General features: G+C 54.5%; 1 protein-coding gene across 1 annotated transcript; it reads right to left on the bottom strand.

Annotated features, from left to right (window-relative positions):
• Window positions 1–4401: 4401 nt before the first annotated feature.
• Window positions 4402–21518, bottom strand: CTSD (cathepsin D). The gene is made up of 9 exons (XM_050897265.1): window positions 21316–21518; window positions 20665–20821; window positions 18203–18326; window positions 16450–16568; window positions 11675–11874; window positions 10401–10523; window positions 9058–9202; window positions 7964–8062; window positions 4402–7280 (listed from the first exon to the last, which is right to left on the bottom strand). The coding sequence occupies exons 1-9, from the start codon at window positions 21375–21377 to the stop codon at window positions 7119–7121; spliced, it is 1191 nt and encodes a 396-aa protein (XP_050753222.1). The 5' UTR covers window positions 21378–21518; the 3' UTR covers window positions 4402–7118.
• Window positions 21519–27989: the final 6471 nt, after the last annotated feature.

Below are 27989 nucleotides of genomic sequence, written 5' to 3'. Positions count from 1 at the left end.
CCGTCTCCTCCGAAGGCATCAGGAGGAGCGAGGGATACTCACAAGGAGGGATGCGGGGAGTCGCTGCATATCCGGCTCAGCACTGCCTCCAGCTCGGCTTCCTCGGCGCTGGAGTTGCGGGAGGAGGGGAGGGCGGGGGGGCACCCATGGGCTAGGGGTGGGCAGGGGGGAGAATTAGGGGCTGGGAAGGTCAACCTGCAGCCCCCCTCCTCCCCCTAAGCATGCTCCACGCAGGAGAGCTTCTCCGTCTCCCAGCCCTTCTCCTTGTGTCCCCCCACAGGGACGTCACCTCCTGCTTGGAGCATCCTGGTAGCGCCCCGCTGGAGAAGGACATCTCCCGGGCCCCGGCCGAGAGGCTTCCCAGGCCATCTGGAGGGGATGCTCGGCCCGACTCTCCCCAGTATCACCCACAGAGACCTTTGCAGTGGGGACTCGCTGCAGCCTGAGTTGCGTATTCGTTCCCATGGGCCTGGACAAAAACCTAAAGCAAGCATGGCAGGGGTGTGTGGGGACGATTGGGACTGCGTGACAAGGGGAGGTGGTGGCGATGCAGTGCTGTGGGGAAAAAAGTGCTGAGGTCGTGGGGGATGAAAGGAAAGAGGATAAATCCTGCATGTGGGACGATAAATCCTGCTGGCACTGAGCAAATCCTGGTGCAGGCAGGGGTGGGAGCACCCCGGCAGCAGGGCACAGGGTATGCGGCTGCTTTAGGGCAGGGAGGTGGGGGTGTCATGAAGGATGGACAAGCCCGAGAGGATTTGGCCGTCCCTGGGCTTGGCACAGGATCAAGGAAATGCTTGCTGCCTCGCATTTCCAACTGCCCTGGGAGCTGTGTGGAAACCTGATTCTGAGGTGCTGTGGTAGCATCCCCCCAGGGACATGATGCTGGAGAGCAGCTGGTGCCGTGCAGGGACAGCTTGCAGGTCATTTGGGAGGACGCAGCCGTGGCACAGGGAGGGTGAGAACATGAGGATGTGCCGTGTCACCCCGCAGCGGCAGAGCCCAGCTTGGTGCAGGTGGCCTTGAGGCAGCAAGCCAGTTTGGCTGGGGTGCTGGGGAAGGGGAGCAGAGAAATCCCAGAGTACTGGAAACAGGCTGGGTAAAACAAAAATTTGTGCGAGCAGTACCTGCAGGGGAAGGGAAATCCTCTGGAAATGCCTTAAGCCTACTGACAAAGTGCTGAGCTAAGAAATAAGGATGCTAATTCACTCGGCTGTTTACAGGCAGATTTGGCTCCTGTGTAGGGGCACCCAAACCATGTTCATCCCTGTGGGTTGGTGTGATGTGAGGGGACTTCTTGTGCATCCACAGCGCTCCCAGGCTGGAGGGGGTCCAGTTTCTATGAGGCCGGTTTAATCCCTCTGAAGGCACCTGCGCTAGTTAAAAAAGGACAAATGGCCCTCTGGTTCAGGATTTATCGCTGCTGGAGTGGTGTTGGGTCGTGCCAAAGTAAAGAGGGTTTTATTAGTGCTACAGCTGCCTGTGACGAGACCCAGGTCCCTCTCCAAAAAGCTGCTAAGAAGCAGAAGCAGCGCTGGGATGAGAGTGATGTTCCTGTGGGACTAAGATGTTTGCAGGAGAAGCAGAGCCACAGCCAGCTGTCATCAGCTTTTCTGGAGGGCTTGGACAAACCCGGGTAGCGCACAGCTATGCAGAGCATCCTTCCCGCAGGCTCAGGAGGAGCAACAAAACCCCTTGGATGCAGATTGCTGCCTGCCATAGGAGCTACTGATGAGCCTGCTGTTCATTTGTCTGGGGAAAGTTGTGTAGGTAGGGCTGCTCCTCTTCTTGACATCAGGCAGGGATAGAGGGTGAGCAGAGAAAAAGGTCAAAGAGGGGGTCTGGAGGAGGCAAGAGGAGGCAGTAGGGTGGTGTAGGGGAACGTGGAATCAACAGAGGTGGGCACATTCCCTGGTGTGAATAGAATTGAAAGGTCAGGGAGGTTGGATGGTTGCTTTTTCTCTTCTCCAGGTATGAGGTCAACCCTACAGTTTGCAGAGCACTTTTGGGTCTTTGGGTTGGTAATTCATCATCTTTCTCGATGCTAAGTGTGAGCGGTGAGAGGTTTATTACTGTGGACCACAATGGCATATATGCAGCATCACCGATTCAAAAACCATTCATATGACCCTTCAAAATTAGGGAACTGGCTTAAAAAAAATGACACAAGGAATAAAAACCCGCAATGTTCTGCATTATTTTAACACTCCTCTGATTTTCTGGGAGTCTTTAAAGGTCATGTGTGCAAGCCCTCAACCATAAGATCTAGGACCACTTTCCTTTCAAATAAAAGCTGGGGTGAGTATGAATAATCGCCTGTATTACTGTGGCATCAAGGCCCGCATCCCGTTGTGCTAAGCATGGCACAAACAGAACAGAACAGAAAGATGTTTCCTGCCCCAAAGCAATTCTCCTGTAATAGTGTTAGAGACATGTGGGCTGTAGCATAATCAAGCACTGTAAGACCCGTGAGAAAGTCTTCCATCTCAAATCTTACTCAAGCTCTCCGGAAAACCATTAGCAGGACGTGCCCCTGCTTTTTTCCAAAGGAGAAAGCCCACAACCTCCTGAATGCTCTTTCCTATTCCCCCTATAAAATTCCTCAGTCGGTTGCCAAGACCCATAAGCAGTAAGGTGGCCTGAGGCTTGGAGGGGTAAATCCCATCTCCCCACTCTCCCTTGATCTCTGTCTCCTGTCCTCTCAGCTTTCAGTCTGCACTTTGCTTCTTTTCCCTCCCAAAGGAACCTAAAAATAAATAAATCCAAGAAAGAGCGGAAAAATAAAAAGCCACCAGCCCCCAAAACAACGTACTTAGTCATTCATGATGAGTAAAAATAGTTTCCCAAATGAACAAATTGCTGAGCCAACCAGATGAGCAAGTCATCTCCATAAATGAGGGTCTCATCCTCCCTCTCCTTGGGCAGGTCCTTGTCTGAATGGGCTTTTGGCAAAGCCCAGAGCAGAGTTGGTTGGAGAAGGATCAGGCCCATGAAGACAGCCCTGAGGGTCAGGGCCAAGCGCCCTACTACTGAAGGGGACGTGTAATGACAAATTTTATCTTCTTTGTATCAGTGGAGACATTTAATAAAGAGTGAGTTATCAAATTGTCATGTGCACGGAGTTCTGCAGAGATGGTGCAGTAAATGGGGGGGCTGGTGTAAACCTGAGGATTTGCTGGGCAAGATAATGTGGGGCCGTGTGCAGGCTGCTCATGGCGTGGGGTGTGCTCTGCTCCCTGCTGGAAAAGCATGGATGGACAATCCTCGCTTTTGGCTTCTCCAGCTCTTGGCCAAGATCAAGCCTGTGATTGTCCCCGCTGAGATGTAACGCTCAGTACTCATGGCACGATTAAAGGCTTAGGCACAATCCCCCCAGCAGAAACAACGCCCTCATATTCCTGTCGATAAATATTTGGCAGCGAGTGACTTGTTCTCCCCTTGGGCTAGTGAGGAACGGTGGGCTGCATGACTGGTTTTCAGGACCCAGCTAGCCCTTTTGGGTTAAATCCATCTCTTTAACGTAGGAGAACAGCTGATTGGGGTATTAAGGCATCCTGAGGGAACAGAGGCTCAGGACGTGCCAGTGGGGAAATCAGTTAAGCTCTCTGTGTGCTTAGATCTGCGCTCAGAAGACAGGATGGGACTTGGCTGCATCCGTCTTGCTTATGTAGATGATGCTTTTTTCAAAGTAGGGATTAGCTCTTATCTTCCACCTGGCACATGGGGCCTTCATTCTGCATTGGAGTCTCCAGCTCCCGTACAGCAGTGCTAGAACTAAAAATCACACAGCCGGGCAAGAGGGATGGATTTTTCCTATATTTTGAAAAAGCCCCATATTCTTCATCACTGGGCTCTGGGAGCATAAACTCCACATCCTAGTGGGTTTTAGGCTGGACTTAGAAACTGGAGTCCCACTTTGGCCGCTACAGGGCCACTCTATGTCCCAAGCCGAGCAGGAGCTTGTTCTAGCTGGCCCAGAGGACCAGGTGACAGCCTGAGTACCCTGTTGGAGGACTACCCTTGGTAATACTCAGCCAGGGAGATGTGGTCCCAGGAGGCAGCTGTAGGCTAGGAGAGATGCTGGGAGTGCCTGCTGCCCTGGTGGCGCTGGGTCAGGCAGGTGACACTGTCATGTCACCCTGCAGAGGCTGGGTTATGTTTTAATACATTGAAAAAGACAAACCCGACAGGCTCCCAGCATGTTTCCTTATCAGAGAGAAAGGAAAGAGCCCTTCTGAAACACATATGAGTCCACCCGAGTGGGCAACCAGACATACTGAGCCAACAGGTCAGGGAGACACAGTCTCTGGACACTGACAGAGTTTGGCATCTCAAACTGCTTAAGGAAAGACCACTCTCAGAGTTAAGGGGGGAAATACTGTATTTTCTTTTCAATTTCCTATGATGAGACAGTAATTCTGACAGCAAATTAGATTAAAAAAACCAGTCACGCAGTCACAGTTTGGTTTAAAAATGCAAATAAAAGAACAAGGGGAGGAGGACCATTCAGGGAAGACTATGATGAACTGCTCCTCCAGCCCATCCCAAGGTATGTGACTCAGGGCATCGCTTTGGGCTGTGCTCTTTCCCCAGGCAGCAGTGTCCTGCCTGCCTGAGGACAGACATCAGCCCAGCATTGGGTTACCGCGGAGGCTACAACACAGACGGCATAAGGCATTGCACGTCCAGCAGAACTGCGGCCTGATGGATTGTTCTGGGGCTGTGCTGCACACCCCGCTTAAATCTGATGCTGAAGACATTCAAAACCTGCTGCCAGCTCCGTGTCAGGCTTCCCCCCCCGCATCAGGTCTGATTAACGGGTACCCAAGAGGCTGTCTCTGTCTCGCCGCGCTGAAGTAATCCTGCAGCTGGGAAATGATGTAGCAGGATTTGGAGGAGCTCTGGGCACTTAACTGGTGTGAAACCAGGGCTTTCCGGAGAGGTGCTGAATATCTGCTGATTTTGGAGTACCTATTGATGATTTTTTTTTTTTGGTAACACACTACTGTTCTCTAGCCAGTCTGCAACAGATGTCCTTAGACGTCCAGATGCAGGGTTCCAGGTGAAGATTACGAGCAGGCAGAAGCAAGCTTTGGGAGCAGCATTTGTCACATCTGGGCTTGCAGGGGACAATGCATGTGTCCCAAGTGTGCCCAGGCCTGTCCCCACTGCCCATGCCAGACCGCTCCAAGGCGTGAGGCATGGTTGTAAAGCCAAACTGACCAGCTGCAGCGGGTGGGGACAGGGGATCCGCAGGCTACATACTCACTGTTCTCCCACAGCTCACCTCGGGACCTCTTCCCCACCTGTGCCTCTGATGCTTGTGGTGAATTCAATATTGGGGATGATGTATATGCATTTCACCAGGCATAACCAACTATTCACCCACTGCCCAAAGACCTTTCTCGGGAACTTCCTTGGCCCCACCAGTACTGCTGGCAGGATTATCGGTGAATTTTGGGGAGCCAGGATTTTACCATCTGTTTTGTCTGGTCTGGGGTCACGGCCAGTGCTGATCTGGTCCTCTTGCCACCCTCAGCTTTGCCCTGCACCACTCCCTAACTTCAGGACCTGATCCAGTGCACTGGGAAAGTGAAGAGAGTATTTTACTCCCAGCACGGGCTGGGATTCTCAGCAGATTCTCTTCTGCTTTCCAGTACTGCTTAAAACTCACTTTATTGTCCTCCCAGCTCCACCAGTGTTTGCCTACTGATGCCAGCCCAGTGAAGTGAGAGGCTCCATATGTGCAGATCTCGGCTCTCCGGGAGGATCTGCGAACACAGCTAAATCAGCTACAACCTCTCCAAAGCAGGATTGTGTCTCACTCCGTCTGCAACACAGGGTGGACATGAACAGAGCTCTCACCAGCGTTAGTAAGGTGGAAAGCAGGTAAGGAGGGTGTTAAAGGCAGTTGGGTTTCGGGACGGGGCAGCAGGGAAAGCGAACGCAAGTCCAGCAGCTGCCACAGCACCCTCCTGCCCAGGAGACTTGCTGGCTCTGCCAACTGTCCCTTGAGTTTTGGGCAGTTCAAAATGCTGCGAATAATGTTTCCAAAAGGTCTTAAGTGGCTGACAAACACTTACGGATTTTATCAGTGTGATTTCAGCTTGTAGATCACTTAGTTGCTTTAGGAAACATTATTCTCAGCTCACTGGCTGCGGATGAAGCTGGGAAGATCTGCGGTTTGCGGAACCTGGGAGAAGTTCACCAAACTCGAGAGAACCTGTGTCAAGTGACTTTGCTCAGCAGAAAGCCGAGCCTGCATGGCCATGAATTCAAGTGACCTCTATTAAATCCTATCTTGACCCCCTTTATATTTGTACTCCCCGAAGAGTCCCACTGGCTGGAGCCCCCGTACAAATCCCTGTCCTGTTAGATCAGGCACGTGGATGTCATGCCTCCGGCTCTCTCACTAGTGCCATCACTACCCAAAAACACACGACCAGAGCCCTCGGGCTCTGAAACTCAACCCTTGGGCACCCTACCGTGATCCCCTATTGCTCCAGCCCGGGACATGCTCTCCTAGGATGAAGCCAGCACAAACCCGTTGAGAAATGACCTAGCGGTCGCTGCCTCAACCTGTTGCGGAGGGGTGATGAAGATGGACTGTCCCCTGCCTCCTGCTCCCCCATTTCATCAGTGAAAAAGCAAGAAGAAGCAAATAACATGCCGGACAGCCTTCTCCATCCTTCTCCTCCAGCACGGAATCCCAAACCCAAGAGCAGCCGCACAGCCTTTCTGCAGGAACAGAGGCGCTGGGGGCTGGCTCCAGCGAGCTGCCCCCCCAGGAAGGAGACCAGGGCTGGGAGACGTGAGAGGGCCTTGTTCAGCTCTGAGAATCATTCTTAAAAACAAATACTGGAAGACCTAGCAGTAAAGCAAGGGGCTACTCCAGCTGGAGTTGTCAACTTTCCAGCACCACTTACTCAACAGAGGGGGAAAAGTAGCTAGCAGGGCACTAATGACTATTTTCGATGTAATTTGAAATCTAGTTCCATTTCTTCTTCTTTTTTTTTTTCCTTTCCACTCACTGGGTTTCTAATCCTGGTAATCTTTCTCTACGGCTCCCGTGCATATGTGTAAGTGTGTGTGTGGCAGAGGCAGTGGGGGTCAGGCACTTAGGCACATTTGGCGAAGCCAACAGAGTCGTTATCACGGTCAAAGACGGTGTAGTAGGGACCGATGAAGACATCTCCCAGGATCCAGAGTGGGCCCCCGGGGGGTGGGACGTCCAGGCCTGAAAAGCCGCTCAGGCAGATGGTCTCTCCTTGTACAGAAACCTAGACAGAAGAGTGAGAGCTTCAATCCGAGGAGGTCCTCCCCTTCCCTCAACCTTGCAGGCTTGGCAATAACACCTGCCAACGCCAGCTGCACTTCAGCCTCTCCCAGCCTGAGATCCACAGCTTGCAAAAGCAACTCCCAACCCGCCACTCCCATGGCTCCAAACCCAGCTCCCCCTCCCAGAGCCCTTACACAGCAAAGCATCAAGGAAAGCCGCACATGCCCATAAACCTCCCAGCCCACGCAGCTCTGAACTAGAGCCGTTGTTGAACTTCTGCACAAGATGGTCCTTGCAAGTTGACTCTGACGGCTTAAATGCAGGGCTGGTGGCCTCTGCTATGACAAGGCTGGCCTCATGGCACCAGGATCCAGCAGGAAAGGGCAAAATGTTTGTAGAAAGTGATGCAACAGCCTGCCTGCCCTTCCTCTCCCATCCTGCTATCCCTCATGAGCATCACACAGGGGGTCTTGTTCCTCCAGGACTTTGGTGAGGTTGCCTGGGTCCATCAGCAGTGCCACCACCCTGTCACCCCAACCTTTCAGACTTTTTCCCAAGTGCCAGCTCCAGCCTTGCTTTTGCTGTTCTTGTGTTTTGGATTTCATGGTTGAGGTTTGAGTGGAGGAGGCAAAAGTTAGGCCTTCGGGGAGAAGCATAGTGCTGGCAAAAGCTGCCTGGACGTACCTTGAAGACATACTGCTCTCCAGTGAGCTGGTAGGGCTTCCCTCCTAGCGTTAGCGTGACGACAGGCAGAGATGACACCTTATCACAGGGGATCACGTACTGAAATGGCAACAGTAAAGGCTTTAGATGGCAGCTCCCACACCCTCAGGAAAGGGTATGGTCTCTCCTGGGCACAATCATGTTTTTGCTGTGGTTTTCCTCAAAACCAGCTCATCTCAGGGTGCAGAAGAGGCTTGAGCTGGGGTAAGCGGGCTGCTCCCTGCCCAGGGCTGCAAGCTGAGGGGCCAGAGGGTTTTAGGGATAGGGATGGAGCCAAAGGATGCTGGGTTCAGCTTTTGGCTCTGCTGAGCCCCAGGGCATAGCACCTGATGTGGCAGGGCTGGGAGTCTTTCGTCTGCCGCAGGAGGGGGAGACGTGGCTCAATACAGCCTAGAGACATAGACAGGGACTCGTGGTGTGATGAATGGACAAAGCCAGTTTAATTAACACTGGCAAGTCTTGGGGAGGGTGGCAGGTCTAAGCCAGTTGTTGCTGCAGCATGGAGTCTCTGACACTGCAGAAAAGTCCTACAAGTGCTCATGGCTCTGTGATTTGGGAGGGGTTTCAGAGCAGAGCACCCTTCCTGGATGGTTGTTATAATCCCTGTTCCTCCACAATTTCAGGGAGAAGAGATGACCTTGTGAGATTAGCTACAATAGTTAAAAACTTGGCAAGGAAGGGTTGTCATTTGCATTAAATATATATGTATTAAAGTGCCTCTGGACTCACATTAATGTGAATCCTTGGCCTCAGCTGCAACTCACACCCCTTCTCCTCCACCTCCCAGAGATGGCTGGCAGAGGTGACCCAAAGCCTCCCAAAGTTCACGGGACCTGGCCCTCTACTGAGAGCATGAGCAGGGCGGTGAACACTACCCAGGGTCAGAAGATGGAAAGGTCCCTGCTATGCTAGGGGCTTTTCCAGGAGCACAGGCTGGGAACGGAGAGCAGAGGGAGCAGAAGATTGGGGTCTCTAGAAGCATCTGGATGCAAACCAGGGTATCAGGGCAGATGCTGCGATGGCCATGGACTCCCACTTTCCCAGCCCGGCCTCACCTGGCCTTTGATGAGTGGCTTTGCACCAATGGCTGTTTGCAGCTCCTTCACTTCCTTGGTGGGGCCGGTGATGAGTGAGGTTCCCGTGTCCACGATGGCCTCGCAGCCCCCTTTGCACAGAGTCAGCCCGTTGGCAACGTCCACCCTGCGGAGAGACGCCCAGACAGAAGAGAACCCTTAGAGGCCTCCCAGCGAAGGCTGCAGGAAGCAGCGGGCAAAGATTTGAAGATGTCTGAGCCTGGGCAGTATGTAGGCATGCAAGGGAGGGCTGCGACAGATGCCCAGGAAGGACAGATGCTCAGAAATACTGATGCAGCACCGACTTAGTGCACAGACCCCCTGGCTCCCTCTCACCTGCTCCCGATCGAGCGGGTGCCTTGAAGTTTTACTGCATTTCTGTAAAGAGCCTGGACTGCTGCTTGTGTACGCTGCCTGCTACCTGCACTCCAGAGCAAGCACCGCAGCTAACAGGCACGTGAGCGAGTTAAGGGCAATGCATTAGGGACTTGTATGACCTGTGCTACTGCAAAAAGCAAAGGGTTAAAGGGGTGGTGTGACAGCTGAGAGGGTCATGGGTAAAGGAAGAGTTCGTGTACATTGAACAGGCAAGACAGGAGCTGCTTGGCTTCCTCACCCGCATCACATTTCACAGCAGCGCGGACAGATAAAGCCTTCCAGCGAAGGGTCTGCCACGCTTTGCCAGCGCAGCAGGACTGGGGGAAGATGAAAACTAAAACCCCGTGCTGGGGAGGGATGCGATACCCGGGAAAAGGACACACTCTGATCACAGGCTGCTTTTAAGTTCCCATCACGTGGAAGAGCTCAGAATAGACTGCAGGGCTGGCGGCCGGCAGCTCAGCCTGCTCTCCTCCCCTCTGCCTCCAACAATGCGCGCTAATTGCCGCGCCATGCCCTTCAGTCAAGGGCTGGCTTCCTGGGGCCTCATCCTGCTCCTCCGGAGCTGTGTGCAAGTGAGCCACACAGCTCACGCCTCGCTGAGAGTTGAGCAAAACTGGGGTTTAATCCGTGGGGCTCACCCTGCCTGCAAAGGACACTGGCATTTTTCCCTGCTTCGCAAGGGTACAGCAGGCGTTTTCAAGGGCCAAGCCGTAAACAAGAGGAAAGGTTTTTGCAGAACATCTCCTGCTGTTGTCTGCCTCTCCTCCCCTTCCAGCGACAAATGACCCAGCCTTAGAGTGGGATTTTAATCTGCTTTTGTTTGGTGTGGATGTGTCGCAAGGATAGAGATGATTCCTTTTCGAGGAAGGTCTTAGTCTAGCCCCAGGCATGAGCTGTCTGCACACGCATCCCCACGCATGTAGTTGGGTGGAGGGGGAACTTACGCGTCCATGTGGACCTGCCAGTAGGCCTTGCGCGTGACGTTGACCCAGCTGAAGTCACCACTGTAGTACTTGGGGTCGGTCCCTCCCAGGAGCAGCTCACCACCAGGCTGAGCAGTGGGGTCTCTAAAAAAAGAAAACCCAGACCCGTGAGCATCAGGGGCAGGGCAAGAACAACCCCCTCCATGTGGCCCCAAAATACGTGCCAGGGTGCTTGGGGGTGAAGCATAGCATTAGCAGCATTGGAGACAGACGACTTAGGTCATGCTGTAATATGTCAATATAAGGACAGATACTGTGAGATAGGCTGGGGTGGGGAGATGGTAATATTTTGGCCCAGCCAAAGTATCCGGCAGCTTTTCACCTGGTGCTTTCTCACAGACTCGCTGCAGAGAAGGGGGACGGCAAAGGGGAACTGAGCACTGACACAAGGACTCCTGGAATAATCAGCTTGTAACAAGCACCCATGTAGGGTTGGGCATGGCTGATGCAGCGTTAGGTTATCTGCACTCGAGCCGTGCCAGCCAGCAGCCTCGGAGCTGAATCCTCAAGGTTACCATCAGATAAAAGCTTGCTGCCGAGCAGATGGGAAGAAATATGGTGATGGAGAAGGGCTGGTGCTTCAATGGCCAGCAGCAACCCTCTCTGCCCTCCCCACTCCCGGCATGCTACTTTTTGGGCTGAAGTAGTTCAGAGTCCCCCCTGTGGTGCCAGGAGGGTGATGGGGTGTCCTGGGGGGAGCAGCAGTGGGTGGGAAGGTGCTGGGAGCCGAAGAGGAGGATTTCCCGGGGGGTGAGGGAGCGTTAGCCCCATCATTAGTGATGACTGGTGCGGGGCACGCTTCCCTGCGAGGTGATACAGTGGTGGCCACGTAGCTTGCGGATTTTGGCAACAGACTGGGGCTGTGTTTACCCCCCTAACGGGGACGGCACTAGCAGCGTGCAATCTCATGATCACAACCCTGTTTATTTTTATTTCTCTTTCCTCTGGAAACATCCTCTGTCTCTTAATCAGTTAAGAAATCCGGTAGCAGATCTACCCAGCTTTTTATCAGTAAAATGGCTGCATTTCTACTTCCCTTCTTCTCACTTCAAAGCAGTAAACAGAAGAGATTTTGGCCCAACTCCTCCAGCAAGGAGACCTTGCTGAGACCTCCCCAATAGTGCTGGCCAGGACATGAACTGGCACATGGCAAGAGGTGCTACTGGGAAACATAGAGAAATGCCTGTCTGGGATTGCCCTCGCAATGAGAGGTGTGCCACCAAACCCAACACTACCTGTTCAGGTAGAAGGAGAAGATGTTTTTCTCAATCAGCTTCTGTTGCATGATGTTATCAAAGAAAGGGGTGACCTTGTCCACAGAGATCCTCGGGAATGCCATGCCCAGGATGCCATCGAACTTGGCAGCGATGAATGTGATGCCTGGCTGCTTCACGGCCTCCCCGAAGATCTGGTTCTTGATTTTCAAGTTACCGAGCTGAGGGGAGATGGGGAGGGAAGGGAAAAGCAGATTGTAAAGAAAACTGACTCAGGAGACCAGAGTGGAAACGAGATCTCACTGAACACAGGCTGTAGCACATCCCTCAATGTGCTGCCACACTCCTGCCTGCTTCACACTTGCATTTGTAGGCAGCTGCAGAAACCAGATACCCTGATGCCACTCTCCTCGGGGTGGGGACAGGCCACTCTGGCTGCACCGTGGCATCTCCTGCGTCCCTGCAAAGCCCAGTGTACACCTAAGGGCAGGAGCCTCCCCTTTGCTCTTTGCCCACTTCACTCAGCCTTTTCAGCCTTTTTCTGGGTCCCAGCACTGGCCACGCCATTTTGCAGCTCCTCCTCTTTGCACAGAGGGCCCTATATCACTTTGTCCCCACTACATCCCTTCCCCTATCACCTACTGTCGTGGTTTAACCCCAGTCAGCAACTAAGCACCACGCAGCTGCTTCCCCCTTCCCCCTCCCAGTGGGGTGAGGAGGAGGAAAGGAAAAAAAAAAAAGTAAAACTCGTGGGTTGAGATAAGAACAGTTTAATAACTAAAGAAAAATATAATACTAACGATAGTAATAATGAAATATAGTAATAATAATAGTAATGACAAGGAATATAACAAAAAAAAGGAAGGGGGGGGGGAAGGAAAAAACCAGTGATGCACAATGCAATTGCTCACCACCCGCTGACCGATGCCCAGTTAGTTCCCGAGCTGTGATCCGCGCCTCCCGGCCAACTCCCCCCTGCATATATAATGGGCATGACGTTCCATGGTATGGCACACCCCTTTGGCTAGTTCAGGTCAGCTGCCCTGGCTATGCTCCCTCCCAGCTTCTTGCACACCTGCTTGCTGGCAGAGCATGGGAAACTGAAAAGTCCTTGGCTTAAGATAAGTGCTACTTAGCAACAACTAAAACATCAGCGTGTTATCAACATCATTCTCACACTAAATCCAAAACACAGCACTGTACCAGCTACTGAGAAGAGAGTTAACTCTGTCCCAGCCGAAACCAGGACACCTACTTCATCCTTTCTGGACATCTTCTAAGTCATCTCTGTGTCCTACCTCCTTGAGTGCTGCACCCATGCCCGGTTGGGAGCACAAATCCCTCTCACCTCTCCCAACAACCCCTGCGATCTCCCCTACATAGGAAACATCCCCAGGATATTGCTGCATCTCCCAGAAGAGCCACCAGACTGCAGAGACCTTCTGTGGGAGGGGAGAAAACCCAGCCAGGAAGGCAAGGTTGAGCCCAGAGCATGAAAATATCAAGTGGAGCACTATGAATGCAAAGGTCACCTCTCTTGCCAGCCATGAGAAGGACTGGCGTTCCCTGCTGGAAAGCTGAAACGCATCACAAGGGCAGATCCCTGAAAAGAAGGAGATTGCAGAAAGCAGGATAGCTCTGCTGACGGGGCTGGCTCCTGGCTCTAGCAGTTCAGGAGGTTTTCGAGCTTCTGGCTGACCACGGGCAATTTTAGCATCCATGCTAGGACAATTTCAGCCTCTCAGCCTGCAGCTAGCAGCCCTGTAGCGAACCAGGCTGGACTGAAAAGCTGGCCTCTCCTACCTGATGGCAGATAACGATCCCTGTAAATTACTAATATCCCCCCAGGGTTAGATAGTGCAAGGCTGGGACGGGTGGTGCTGGCTTTAATGGTATCGGAGGCTTGTGCTAGGAAAGGGCGATCGAGCCTTGCAAAAGCTAAAAGCCACAGGGCAGGATGTGTGACGAAACAGCTCACAGCAACGCATCCGCTCGCCGGTGCGTGGCGAGTGCCCCAGTTGTATGCCACAGGTTTACAAAAGCCGCCACTCCACCACCCAGCACAGCTGGTCCTGCAGCAGCTCAGAAAGTTCAATAAAGCTTCCACTTAAAAAAAAGTAAAATGCAATGGACTGATAAAACTGAGTGCCAGGTTTGTTTGAATATTGCCCTGATTGCACATCCCAAAAGGGAGGCAGATATCTGCCCAGTGGTGGGGTCTCAGCAGACCCTGCCCACGCTTGGTCCTCAGCAGGACTGAAACCCAAGCGCATCTTCAGCAGAGCACTGGCAGCAGGTGACAGATCCTTCATCTCTGTCCCTTGGCTGGGTCTCGCCCAGACACGGAGTGACTGAAAATCATTACCAGTGGATGCCTGTGTGGTGGCCGCCCTCCAGCGCTTTGCAGACAGGTGTTGACACCCGCAGCTCACCCAGCCTCCTTGTTAGCAGCCTCAGCCAAGCGGGCAAGTGCCGGATGGTGAAGGCAGACTAGAGGTGAGGGCCTCCGCAGCACTGTTTGGCACCAGGGCTCAGGGCTCCCCTCTGCAGAGGCACAGGGGAGAGGCAAGGAGGGGCATCTCCTGCATGGCGTATCTGCACTGCAGCCTTGGGAGAGACCTCATGCCCCACTGCCAGCGATGTTTCCTCTGCTGTCCTTGAAGGACATCCCAAGGTCAGGCTGTGATAAAGGGATGAGATGCCTCAGCAGCAGAGGGCTGGCTGAACCCACGGCTCTTTGGAGAGCGAGCAGCACTGGGGTGTGCAGTGCTACAGGACATCATTCCTCCACAGAAGGAGAGAGGATGTTCGACATGTTGTCACCCTCTCCAAATACAATTGAGGGCCGAGGGACTCTGGACCACCTGCCCACCAGCGCCTTTCGGTTAGATGTCAGTGCTACCACAGGCTGCTGTGGCTGCTTCCACCCATTGGGACGGCTGGAGCCAAGAGGATTACCCTGAGGGCTGTTTCAATGTCTGTATTTCCAGACTACTCCCGACTGGGAACTTGCCTACAGGATGTTGTGCATCAGAGGAAGCATCTTGGTGTCCAAGCTGAAGGTCCTTGACCCTCTGAGTCGCCCCTGCTCCTGCATGCTGCAAGTGTGACACTACTCAGGCTCCATGCAAGAGGTTTCTCCTGCTTCTGCCCAGACACAAACCAAATGCTACAAGCTGTGCTGGCTGCCAAGAGCCATCCCCACTTCCCAAACAAGCTCAGGCACAAAATCCTTCTTCTGAGCCGCCGGGAAGTGGAGAGCTAATTAGCAAGCAGGCATTAGGGTGATAATTACAAACCAAAAAAAAAAGAAAAAGCTGCAATTTTCCTTCTGACTCTGGAAAGCACCTAAACCAGCCCACACTTTCACAGGACAATAAAGTTCGCTGTTTGCCTTGCTGCCCTGCAAGGATGAACTGGGATGAACGCAGATGCCTCCGTCTGCTCTGTCTGTATTTTGCAAACCTAATGTAAGAGAATCCATTAATGCTACGTACATGGTGCCTTCATTGGGCGAGAGCTGCGGGAAGGCTCAGATGGGTGGCTTTTTTTGTGGCAGGGTGTTTCTAAGTGAACAGAGGGATGCAGGAAATCGATGGCATGAAACGAAATTGAAATGGTCCCGAAACTTGGTGGGCTGCAGGAGGCAGAGAGCAAAACCAGAGGTGCAAAGCTGCTGCCAGGCCCTGCGGCTCTCCCCCACAGCCTTGTCTGCACTGATTTTCAGGGTTCACCGAGCCCATCAAAAGCCCTCTCCCCCAAAGAGGGTCCTGCACCCAGCCTGAGCTGCTGGCATCTTTGGATGCAGCGCAGAGGCAACAGCTGGTGCTTCCAGGCTATCCTGAAATTTTCCTGCTATAAGGACAAGCTAAAGAGTGCTCCTTGCATGAGCCACCAACTTCAGGCTCCTCTTGGATATTTTTCTTTTGATCCCGATGAAACTGGTAAGCCAGTACTTTAGAGCTGAACCTAACACAGAAAACACCAAATCCCTAGATTTATGTGCTTATTCAAAACTTTTGCTTTGTCTCCCCCTCGCAAAGCAAACAAATGCTCTTATCCCTGCCAGGAGACCAAGTAATCTGGGAGCACGTGCGCCGCTGATGTTCGGCACCTGGCAAACTCTCACGAGCATCTGTACCTGGGAGGCAGTTGTGAATGGCGCCCACCCCTCACAGGACAGAAAGCTCAGCCTTTGCTCGCTGAAAAGGAAACAATGGGAAGCAACAACCAGCAACCCGGCTACCTCAAGCTGGGCCCTGAACGCTGCTGGGGAACTCCCCCGCAGGTGTTACACAGCCTTTGCAAACATAAACACTGGTTCTCGACATGAGACCAGGATGGGGCGGCGAAGAGCCCATTTCTGGCCAGTGTTCGGGCAGCTGCCCGTGTGGATGTCCACTACTGCATGTATATTGGCCATAAACAAGCTGGGCACCACCAGCAGCCTGTGCGGTGGTGCTGGCATGCGCTTGGGCTGGGAAATTTCTGGGGTCAGGAGGAAGAGGGTTGGAGGGATGGCCAAAGACCGTGTTTGCAGGGCACCATGCGTGCGGTCCATGCTCCTAGCCTGCTGACCTGCTGATTAATACCTTCTCTGCCTGCCTTGGTCATCATCACTTCACTTCCTCAGTCATCATCACCACCTCGTTTCAAAGCACTTTGCAACACAGCGCTGAAGCATGCTCTGTACGAGTAGAACACTAAAGAAGGGTGATCTGTTGAAATCAGCCAGCTTTGAGCGCTCTGCCAAAAGCAGGCTGGGGCAGCTCAGGGCAAGGGCAGTTGTTACTCACTGTGACAGTGTCCTGGCTGAGGTAGCCGGAGAGGCTCCCTGTCCCATAGTGGATGGCGAACTCGGTGCCGTTCTCCACGTAGGTGCTGGATTTAGAGGCATCGTACTTGTGGTGCAGCACTGCAGCCAGGGAGGGGGACACAGGGGGACATACAACATTAGTGCTCCTTGATACCTAGGGCTCCCCTATACCTAACCCCACACCACCTGGCTCATCTGGACAAACGGACACTCAACGATGTGAAGGTGGGCCTGACCCAGCATTTGCCAAGCCCAGACTGCTTAACAAAGCACTTCCAACGTCTGCGGAATTAGGTGGAGAGATCCAATTTGGCTGTTAAATCGGATTTGGCCACTGGGTATTAAAAGCCTAGAGGCTACGTGGCTGGTGTGTCAGGGTGCATTAGACAGCAGAGCGAAACGTACCCCCCCCCATGCCATGGAGAACCAGGGTGGCTTTAAATATAGCCTGCTCTGAGCATGAACATCTACACTTTATGGATGTATCTGTTTCTTTTACTAAGACTGGCTGGAAATTTTTTTATATGGTCATTGTTTTTGCACAGAGAGGGCTCAAAATATTCTTTTATTTGCAGAGAAGGGCTTTCCCCTGGTCTAAGCTGCTTTTCCCCTTGGAAGTGTTGGGAACTGTAAGATATCCCTGGTTTTATGGCCAGGCAGATTCCTCCTCCACAGATTCCTCCCGAGTCATGAGTTGGGCAGCAGCGTGTGGTGAGCTCGGCCAGCGTGGCTCCACGGCTACTCGCTGAGCAGGGCAGACAGCAGCTGAGGACAAACCAGCCTACAAGACACGCTATATGGGGACTTCCTCCACTGGGCTGTCTGGATCCCGGTCTGGCAGGAGGTTAGGCTTGTTGCATACTCATAAAACGAGCCCTTTGCTCCCAGCACCTCCTGCGCCACTGCCTTGAGAAACCAGCTCCCTGCTACAGATCAGGAACCCCCGAGAGACCAGCTCTGGACCTCACCACCCTACCAGTGTCCTAAATCTCATTTCACGTATGCAAAAAGAAGGTCCGTCTCCTCTCTGGGCACTACAGGGCCATACAAGAAGTCCACATTTCCTCCTTACCCCCAATGAGCACTGTGGGCCGCCTTTCACGGTTGCATTTGTTGGCTCCACAGGTTTCTCTGCCCTGCTTAAGCAGCACAGCCGTTGGCTTTTAAATGGCATTTTGCCATAGCCGGGTTTGACACCTTCAGCTCTGGAGCTTTATTGCATAGGAATGCCACAGAGCAAAAAAACTTGTAGTCCCTAAGGCGTTCTCATCTCATTGTGCCTACCTGGCTCTTGTTAATTATAAATCCATAAACATGCATGCACATGCTCCGTGCGACAATAAACCAGAAACTAGGACAGTTTGTATCAGATCTGGCAAGAGGCTGATTTTTTTTCACCAGCCTTTCGCAATGGGGCAACAGCAGCGTCGGTCTATAATTTGGGGAGAAACATTACAACCTGTGATGCTGCTCCCCGGCTGCATGGCCGAGGCTGTTGGGGAAGGTTTGAAGCTGTGCGTGGGTGACGCCAAGGGGAAAAAACAGGAAGAGAGTAATGAAGGATGGATGCGGGAGGTAGGGATCCTATTTCCAGCTCTGACCCTAAAGAGCCCATCAGCCTCTGGCAAGCCCTTTCACGCTGCTGCCTCAGTTTCTCCTCTTGCAATGCCAGGATCTGCATTTTGCAGGGAAGGAGAAGCTGTTGAGCAGTGGCTGGCACCAGCGACACTTACAGCAGGCGATGTCCAGCAGGTGACAGTGCACAGATGGCACCCAGAGGTTGGAGGACCCAGTGTCGAAGACCACAGTGAACTTCTGTGGGGGGGTCCCAATGCCGATCTCGCCGTAATACTGGGCCTGCAAAGGAGGAGAAGGGAGCCATGAGCAGAGGCAGCCGGCTAAAAGCAGGGATTAAAGACCAAAAACATCTCTTAGGATTGAAAAAGCGACCAGCTTCTTATCTAGACACTGCCCTCCTCTTGTTTTTGGCAGCAACGGGCTCCCAGCCTTCCTCCTCTGAAAGGGAGGCTCCCCTTCGGTGTTCACATGTCATTACAGCGGGTGTGAAAAGGATAAATCAGGAAGGAGAAGTGGGACGGGTGCTTGTGGGGGAGGACTTTTGGGGCAGGGAGACAGGGCAGAAAAGAAAGGGGAAGGTCTGCAGGCTAGCATGCAGTTCACTATAGGGAAGAGAAAAAAGATGGGAGGAAGCCAAGCAAAACACCTGTGTTATTGAAAAGCTGAAACTGGCTAGGAAGCTGCTCTGCTGGCAGATTTGCAGAGGAACCGTGGCTTGCAGAGCAGCAGCTCTGCCTGCTGCGTGTGGAGGTACAGCTGCTGGGGCTTTTGGTGTGTGCTGGCGAGCCCCTGGGGTGGGGAGGAATAAACAAATGCTCAGTCGTGGGCGTCTGAACACTTTGGAGGAGCTGGGGGGAGAAAAGGGCATCAGCACCACCACCAGAGAGGGATTTAGGGCTGTGGGTTGAAAGTTTGGGAGAAGTCCCTGTAGCGCAGGTAACCGATGGACACCCCTCTGCCCTGTGAGTGCAGCTCTGCTGGGACTGGAAGAAACCTGAGTGGCTGAGATGTTTGCAGGGCATCCCTCTATCCAGAGGGGAGAGGATGAATTGGGAATGCTCAGCAGGTCCTGGAGGGACCCAATTTTCCCCAGCCCTCCCAAAGGGGCAGAGAGCTGTGTCATGCTTGGAGAGCAGCTGGATCAGGGCCCTAGAGAGAAGCCTGCTAGCAAGGGAAGTAGGCCTGTGGCCTTTCCAACCCCCCTGTATACTTAATTAAGGGGGGGGGGGGGGGTGCGGAGAAAACAGGATTATCAAAGCTGCTCATCTTCTGTGCTCTTAGTTTGCAAGGGTTGCTCACTGAGTAATTAATAATCCATTGCAATTAGCCATAACGGGGAGGCAGCACTTGCTTGCAGTGATTCTGTAATTACTGCTAGGGCTTGAAAATGAACCCCTGGTATAGGGGCCCCATACATCACATACACAGACCTATGAGGGGTCCCAGGGGCTCATGGGGACCATACAGGGCGGTCTAGGGGAAGTTGTGCCTTTCATCCCAACAGCTCTTCCAGCAGCAAGAGCATTTTCAGCTGGGCCGGGAGGGACCCAGCGGTCCCTTATCTCCCACTGCAGCCTGGCCTGGTCCCCCTGCGACAAGGGAGTGGAGTCCTTCCCTGAGTGGCGGCCCAAGCTGCAGTCGTAAGAGACAAGCCATGGCGCAACTGCTAGTGCCCTGGCTTTCGACACCGCTGATTAAAACACCGGCAGCCCTTCCCAGCACAGCCCTGGCAGGACGGTGCTGGCTGGGTGACAAGAGCCCCTGGGGAAGGGGATCAGGGGGGAATATCCTGAATTAACACCCAAATATCTGACACCAGCTTTGTTCTGCTGGTCAGTGCTCACATCCCACCCCCACAAGAGCCACGAGGGTACCTGGTGGGGAACCCAGAAATAGGAAACCCCACACGTGTCTGGCAGCTGGGCAAGGGCAAACCTCACGTCCTTTATCTGGCTTCTCCTTTTATTGCTGCTTCCACCACAAAGGTCCCTTTGCTCCCTAAGCTGCCAAGAAGAAGGTGGAGGTGCAGGGCGGCTTTTCCCAAGGCTGTGCAGAAGATGAAGGATAGTAAGAGGAAGGGTCCTGCATCCCCAGTCTCATAGCAAGCTGGTGCCCAGTCCGAGCCCTCTTCTCCTGCCCCGTGCTCGCTCTTCTATGCCCTAACGCCCCAAGGAGTGGAGCATGTTTTTTATGCCCCTGTCTTGCAGAAAGTGGAGCCCAAACAGGCCAGAATATGCTAGGAAGGACCACAAGTGAGCAGGACCCTATTTACAATCGTTAATTAGTGACAAAGGGGAAAAGAAATAGGTCACAGAAGCTGCAAAGCACCTGCTCAAGTGGCAGTGGGTTGTTTATTATTATTATTATAATTATTAGTATTATATTAGTATTTTTAGTTTAGCAATGATGGGAAGCAACTTTTGGCAACCACCCACCAAGCCGTGGGGGTGCATGAATCTCTCCCTCCTTCTCCCTCCTGGCTGTGGCGGGACGGCGAGACTGGCATGTCCCACCACTCCCCTGGGATGGGTACCCCCAGAAGTGACAGCCACCCGGCTGGCATTGCACTGAGGTCCACTGCAGTGGGAGGGTGGTCAGCAGGGGGGCTGTTACTCACATCCATGTAGTTCTTCAGGATCTCTGGAGTGGGCTCAGCCAGGTCAGTGAAGCCCAGCTTGAACTTGAGGAGCTGGGTGAGAGCATTCATGTCCGGGATCTCGCTGCCCACCTCATTCAGGACCCGCCGCATGGAGGGGAACTTGGTCAGGGGGATCCTGCGAGGGGAGGGTGAATGCCCACCTGTTAATGGGGGTGTGTGTGGGGGGGTCGCCCCAGGGAGGGGAGTGGCACAGCTCCACTGAAACCAGGGGACCCGCCAGCGTGGGGTGGACAACATTTGGACTCCCGCCAGCACCCCATACTGGATCTCCCTTGCCGTGCTGCACTTGGCACTTTTCCCAAAGCTGGAGGATGGGGGTGGGGGGGGAGGGCGGCAGGTGGCTGCCAAAGGTCACTGGGAATAGGGGAAGCCGCGGCAAGACCCCTCCATGGGCAGGGCATCAGCCCTGAACCCTCATCTGGGGAGGTCCCAGCCCTTCTTCCCTCCGCTTTAATGGTGGGGGAGCAGCACCGTGGGGGGGGGGTGCCTGTGAGAGAAGCCCGGAGGCCACCATTGCACCAGTACCTGGGGTGCCTGTCCCATGTCCTCCCCCATCCCCACCCCATCTGGGGGGCTCAGCTAGACCCCGAGGGACGCCCCATGACTCACCTAATGAGGGCCGTGCAGGGCCCTGCCAGGGTGAGCAGCAGGAGGAGGCCGCGGGGCCCCATGGCGGCGATGGCGGTGGTTGCTGGGGGGAGACAGAGGCCGTAGGGTCCCGCCGCTGGGAAGCCGTGCCGCTGTGCCCGGCTGCGTTCCCTGTTTTTGTAGGAGCGGTGGCCCCTCTCCAGGGATTTTTCAAGTCAGCTGACAGTCTAAAATTGCAACCGGCGGTGTCACGTGAGGGCGGGCCGGGGCGGGGGCACCCGCATGGGGTGCGGGGCCGGGGAAGCCACCTCACGCCCCCCCCAGTCCCCAGGCCTGACCCCCAGTGCCTCAGCCCGTGACTCAGCCTCCAGGAAAACGGGAATAAACGCCATTAAATAAATCACGAGGCGCCCAGCCGGCTGCGCGTGCTCGCTTTTGTTGTGTCTTTAACTTCCTTTTTGTTGTTTTTTTTTTTTGTTCTTTCCAGGTTTTCTGGCTTTTCTCTCTTCCCTGGGGAGGTGGGGGGGGGACACCCCCCAGCCAGCAGCCCCCCGAAACCCTGCTGAGCGCAGCTCCCCGCCCCAGCCTGCCATGGCGAGGGCTCAGCCTGCCAGAAGCCCACGGCCGCTCACAGACCTCAGCCACCCACCCGCTGTCACCAGTGGGGTTTAATTTTGCAGCCAGGCTCACAGGGTTGTCTGCACCCCCCAGCCAGGGGGGCCGTGGCAGCCCCCCAGCCCCATGCTTCTCCCTGGCCCCAGGACACCCCCAGTTTGGGGGGACTCATCCCTCCAGGCTGGGGGTTTTTGGGGGAGATGGGCATATCCTGGACCATAGCTTGTTTGAGAGGGGCCGGGGGGGGTGCCAAGACAGATGTGCCTCCACTCGAAATGCCACTGTGGCGGTACTGCACCACCTACAGCCATTGAGGATGACGCTGGTGCCGGGCAGAGCCTGGGGGGGCACTGGCCACCAGCAGACCCTGAGGTCCACCCTCCCCCCCAGAATGCAGCTCCCCATCAGGGAGCACTGGGACAGGCTCTTTACCACCAGTGGGGTGTCACGGCAGGACTCAGAGGTGCCACCCCACCAGCTTGGGAGGTGGCAGATGGAGCTAATCTCTGCCCAGTTTGCCCTGACCGAGCTCTTACAAAGCCACAAGATCAGCTGGAAAAAAAATATAAATAAAATCGGATTTACAGACACTTTCTCTTCCAAGTCCTGAGGTCTAGGCATGTTTGTTTTCTGCTCCTGCTTATGCCCAGCCTTGGGGACAGGAGAGCAGCAGCCTGTGGGACAAGCTGGGCACTGCTGGAGTGAGGGACCCCTGGCTTCATGGCGGGGCTTCATCCCTGTCTCTTGCCTGCCTCCTTCGTGTTCATGCAACTTCTGGAAAATCGCTGGGTCATGTTGCTGGCACCTCGCTTGCGCCATCTCCTCCCCACCCTCCCTCCCTGAGCCTCTTCCATCCTCCTGCAGCCTTACGCAGCATCCCACTACCCCAGGTATTTGCCTGCCGCCCCCCGATGCGGTCCGTGCTGAGTGTTTTTAGGGCGTACTTCTGCTGTGGGCTGTGTCTCATCCCACTAGCTCTCCAAATTGCCATGCCTCAGTCAAGCTGGGGGTATCAGGAAACCTGCTGCCTCCCCGTGGGACACAGCACCTCTTGGGATGAGGTTTTCCAGAGCGATGGCTGGAGGCACTGGCTGAGCCCGCCAGGTCCCGTTATTTCGGCCAGCCCCTGCTTCCCTCCTGCCCCTGCAGGCATGTGGTCAAGGCGAGTGCCACTGACCCTGAGTCAGCAAAACCCGGCACCCTCCCGGCCCCACAGTGCTGTGTGACTCAGCAAAACCCCACGCGGCTCTTTTCGGCCAAGGGGCCAAGGCATGGCGGGTCCCCAGCCTCTGTAGCCCGACCCCAGAGGCATCGTTGCTGCCACAGGCTCCAGCTCAGGGGTATCCTCCTCTTGTCCCCTTGGGTACTGGCAGCCCTGGCACTGAGTGCCCGTGGGTGGGAGTGGGTCAGACATAAACTAACCCGACCGTGGTCTCACCCAAGCAAACCCACCCTCCCCAAGGGCCCTAAACCCCTTTGCAAATGTGCTTTGCAGACAAAAAGGATAGTCTTGATGCCAGGCCCAGGGCTCCCCTACACCCTTTCAGGCTCTTTTGGAGCCCATGGTGGAGCTGGCGAGGTACCAGCCCTCCTTCCTCCTCTTTGAAGTGGTCAGGAAAATGTAGCCAGCCGGGCAACACACACCCGGCCCTCGGGCTGGGGCACCTACGGCAGCTCCTCCACGCGCATTTCCAGTCCAGCCAGTCTCTCCCAGCATCCCGTGGCTACAGAGTGGGCTCGTCTGCAGGGATGGGCTGGTGAGGATGGCACACCATGCTAACCCCGTACCATCACGTAGTGCAGAGCAAAGTCTTTCAGCAGGGTCAAGCAGTCCAGACGCAGTCTGTGCCTGTGTTTTTTAATTCCAAGGGATTGAAGGCAAGCTTTGCTGTTAGCAAATGAGTCTTTGCTTGGGCTTCATGGTAGCAGGGCTTGTGTTTGCATCCAGAGCTGCTCTCATACCAACACAAGAGGGTCGCTGCTTTTAGATGTGCTTCTCTAAGCGAATTACGTGTCCATTGTGCTGGTGAGCCCAGTCAGTTCCCAACGGTTTATTAGGAAAAAGGGACGACGGGGCTGTGTTGGGGACTGTTACGATACTGATCCTCTCCTGGGTGCTCACAGGATGGGAAGGGACCAGGGGGCTTATCCCCAGAGTGTTTAATTCGGCTCCAGCCCTTGGCACCAGTGGTTTCAGAGCCGACACCGCTGTGCCTTTGTGCTGGGGGACCAGTGGCCCCAGCAAGGAGCCAGAATTTCTGCATTTGGGCTCCCTCAGCACCTCTGTGGGATGTTTGCCCTGATGTCAAGGCCTTGAGAGGCGCAGTGGGGATATTTAACCAGGAGCTGGGAGCACATCTGGGTATTCATAGGCTGGGACTGTGAGAGTTGCACCGTGTTATCTTCAAAAGATAGACTGACATGAGCCTGGGCTCGGGATTTTTTACGCATTTTTGCGTGTTTGCAGAGCAAGACCCGGAGGGCGGCAGCTGAGGTGTCTGGAGCAGGCAAAGATGTGTGAGAGACGCTCCTATTTTCGGCATGGTGGATGAACCCCTTTCCTTCCTAGTCTGTCTCTCCAGCCCCCTGCATCCCCCCGGCTCCAGGGGGTGAGCTGGAGCACCATCCCCTGCGACCACGGCCGTGGGCGTGGGGTGACGCGCCCCTGGGAGTGGGCCACGCTTTCGCAACCTCGATCCCTGCCGGAGAGGATTCCCAAGGGGGGGGGGGTCGAATGACTCAGCCCCAGCAGCTCCCGCAGGGAGGAGCACCCCAGCCCCAGCCCCGGGGAGAATGGGGTCCCCTCTGCAGGTGATGGCCGGGTGTCCCACCTGCCCTTTGCTGCATGTCCAGGGACCTGATGCTGCTTAGTTTCAAACTCTTTAATTTTGGGGGGGCTCTAGCAGCTCCCCCATCTGCAGTCTGGCAGCACTCTGGCAGGGAAGCTACAGTGGCCTCTTTCTCCTTACATATGGCCATGCATTTGCCTTCTCCCTCTCCTTGATGTTTTTTTTTTACATTTATTTATCACAGTGGTAGCCAATGCCCTGAACTGCAATGACCTAAAGGGCAAGGAAAGCTTCAGTTCAGAAATGCTGATTGTTTTTTGGCCAAGATGGTCAAATGCAAAGCTGCAGGTGGGATTTCTAGAGGACAAACATCTTCAAATTCAGAAAAATGTGTTCAGGGTTTTGCAGCTCGTTGCTAAAGGACAAAAGAAAATTATTCCTCAGCCTGAGTCGAGCAGAGCCTACAGGCGCACAAGCCCAGGCAGGTCTGGTTGCAAACACTCTGACTCTGACTCAAGGTCCCAGTGCCTGCGTGAAGCTTCTGGATGTAGCTAATTAGCAGAGCCTGATTCACCAGTCCCGAGCCCCCGAGTGAAGCGGTGGTAAATTTTTCCCGGCATGGTGCCAGGACCTCACCCACTCCCAATGCCGTTTCCTAAATCGACGTACAATTCACAAGGTGAGGGTGCATTTTCCAGAGGCACCAGCACATCCCAAATTACGCCCTTTATCTGGGTGACACCTGCAAAAGCAAACCTGAAGTAGCAGCTTCAGCTGATGGGAAACGTGGGAGCAGGGGAGGGGTTGCCTGGAGCATGGCAAAGGGACTCATCCAGGCCCTGGCCACCATGTCCCAGCACTGCAGGCGCTGGGGGAGATGTCCTGGGCATCACGGGCGGTGGCAATCCCCGGTCCATTGGTGCCGGCTGGCTGGGGCTGGTTTGGAGGCGGAGCTGGCCAGCAGCCTGCTTAAACATTTTTTGGCTGCTAACATGGGCTGCAGTGACTTTGGGGAGATGCTAAGTGGAGTTGCAAAAGGCTTAGGCTGGGTGGTGATTGTTCCCTTGGTGTCTCTCATGCCGCAAACCCTGATCCCAGTGGTGAGCGAGGGTGGCTCACCGGCAGCCGGGTGGCACAGCTGGGTGTCATGATGGGCAGGAGTCCTGAGCATGGCTCCATCCCCATCAGGACCATTTGCAGGAGCCTTTGAGCATGGGGTGCTTTCACCCCAGTGGACCTTCTCCATCAGATCCTGTTCTTCCAGCCTTTCCCTAGCTATTTAAAAAAAAAAAGGCTTTATGCAGCAAAATGCTTATGGTCTTTAAGTCTGTGAGCTGCCCTGGTGTCTTCACTAGGGTTTACTTGTACACTGCCTTGCCTCGCCAGGCTGCTGCCAAACCTTAGCATTACCCATCCCCGTGTCCCATGCGCTCCATGGCCCTGCCCAAATCCCCACCGCCCCCATGCCACCTGCCCGCGCCTGACCCCGCTTGGCATCGGATGTCCTTCTGCATCCCCTGGCCCTTACTCCTCCGTGGCCGGGAACACACCTGGCACCCACCTCGGGGAGGAGAGGACCTGCCTCACCCTGGCTGCCAGCCCTGTCCGCTCCTCGGGGCAGGGATCCTGTGGTGTTTGCCTCACCCAAGTTATTTTGCAGCAGGCTGGAATTGCCAGGGACGGGCAACAACAACCTCAGCAGGTGCTGGCAGCAGGCAGCGTGACTGGCAGCTGACGGGATGGGGTGGTAAGCGGCAACGATGGCATCGATTCATCACCTCCCACGCCAGGATGTGATGGGGAGCACCGGGACCCGACTCACCTCGTTGCCCGCCTTAAGCAATCCCTGCCGTGGTCCCCAGGGCTGCGTGAGCCTGGCTTGGGGCAGAGGGGTATCAGCTTGCCAATGGGGTTTCCATGCATGATGCAGAGATGTGCCTCCAGCCACATCCAAGTATGCCATCCATCTCATTTTCTTTGCTAGCACTAGATGTCATTTATTTCCTTGAATTTCCAGCCGAAGCTGCCCCAAGAAGACCATTATTTATGCAATCACATCTCCTCCATGTGACAAAGCACCGAAGCAATTGAGCCTTCTGGTCCTGGGAGGAGGGTGGGCTCAGACAGACGAGGGTCAACATCCCATGGTGACCCAAGGATGGGCTTAAAATTGCAATGTGTTTCCTTGGAGCGGGAGCAATCACCCAGCTTCCATTGGTGATTTGGTGAATCAGTCCCAACCTCCTGGGGTGGTTGCTGCTGTATGAGTATGCCTACGAGGGCTCTTAATTCCTACCTATTTGTTGTCGCCTTTCTCCTAATCTGCAGGTTCACTTGCCCGCTGCAATCAGCATTTTCCAACATGCCTGCCTGGGGTTAAGATCTTGAACCCACGTTTAAGCACCTCGGTAAACACAGTCTGTGGCTTTGCACACCCTTTCTCTGAGCTTCCACACACAAAACACCCTGTTAATAATTATTTGCAGCGTGGGACTTGGCATCTCAGCCTCTCTGGTTGTGAAGCCCTGAGTGTTTCCCGAGGAGCTCTGCCACCAGGGTGGCTTAGGGTTAGGGTTATGGTCAAAAATGTAAAGATGCTTTGCCTAGTGCTTGCAGCCAAAGGCGCTTATAGATTATGGGTGGAGGGAGGTGTGGGAGCATCGCTGGTGGACACCGCAGCTGCACGCGGGTCCTGCAGCCTCCAGCATCCTCTCCTGCTGCTGCTAGGAGTCAATAAAGCCAAACTGCTCGGACACTGCCAACGCAGATGTCTGTTAGCAACTAAATACCTGCCAATCTTCCCTCCCTGCAGTGCCACCATTTCATAAAAAATGCTTTCTCTCTCATAATGCTAAGTTGTTTTTTTTTTAGCAATGCAACCCTAAATTGACTAGTGCAGTGAGTGGGGGATTAAGGGCATGCCCCTGGGCAAAGGTCTCCTGCAAACTCCTCGGGGCCAGCCAGCTGCAGCCTCTGATCCCTGAGGTCACGCGCCTGCCCCCCACCCCCCCCCGCCCCGAAACAAAGGCCTCTTGTTCAGCACCGCCGGCAGGGCTGGGCTCGGCGGAGGAGGCAGCTGGCCTGCCTGTGGTTGAGTGGAGTGGGGGCATTGCCCGCTTCCCTCCCCGCACCGGGAGGGTGTCTGGAGGTGTCCCAAGCAGTGGCAGGTCAGCACTGGGTGGGACCCTGGCACCAGGCAGCTTTGGCTGGCGCGGAGCGGGGTTGCTGGAAAGCAATGGCCAGAATCGAGTGCAGGTCCTCGGACCCCCCTTTGCACCCTTTTGCACTGGT

Source organism: Gymnogyps californianus, chromosome 5, assembly GCF_018139145.2.
Source record: "Gymnogyps californianus isolate 813 chromosome 5, ASM1813914v2, whole genome shotgun sequence".
Lineage (NCBI taxonomy): Eukaryota > Metazoa > Chordata > Aves > Accipitriformes > Cathartidae > Gymnogyps > Gymnogyps californianus.
This window is presented reverse-complemented; position numbering and strand designations above follow the sequence as displayed.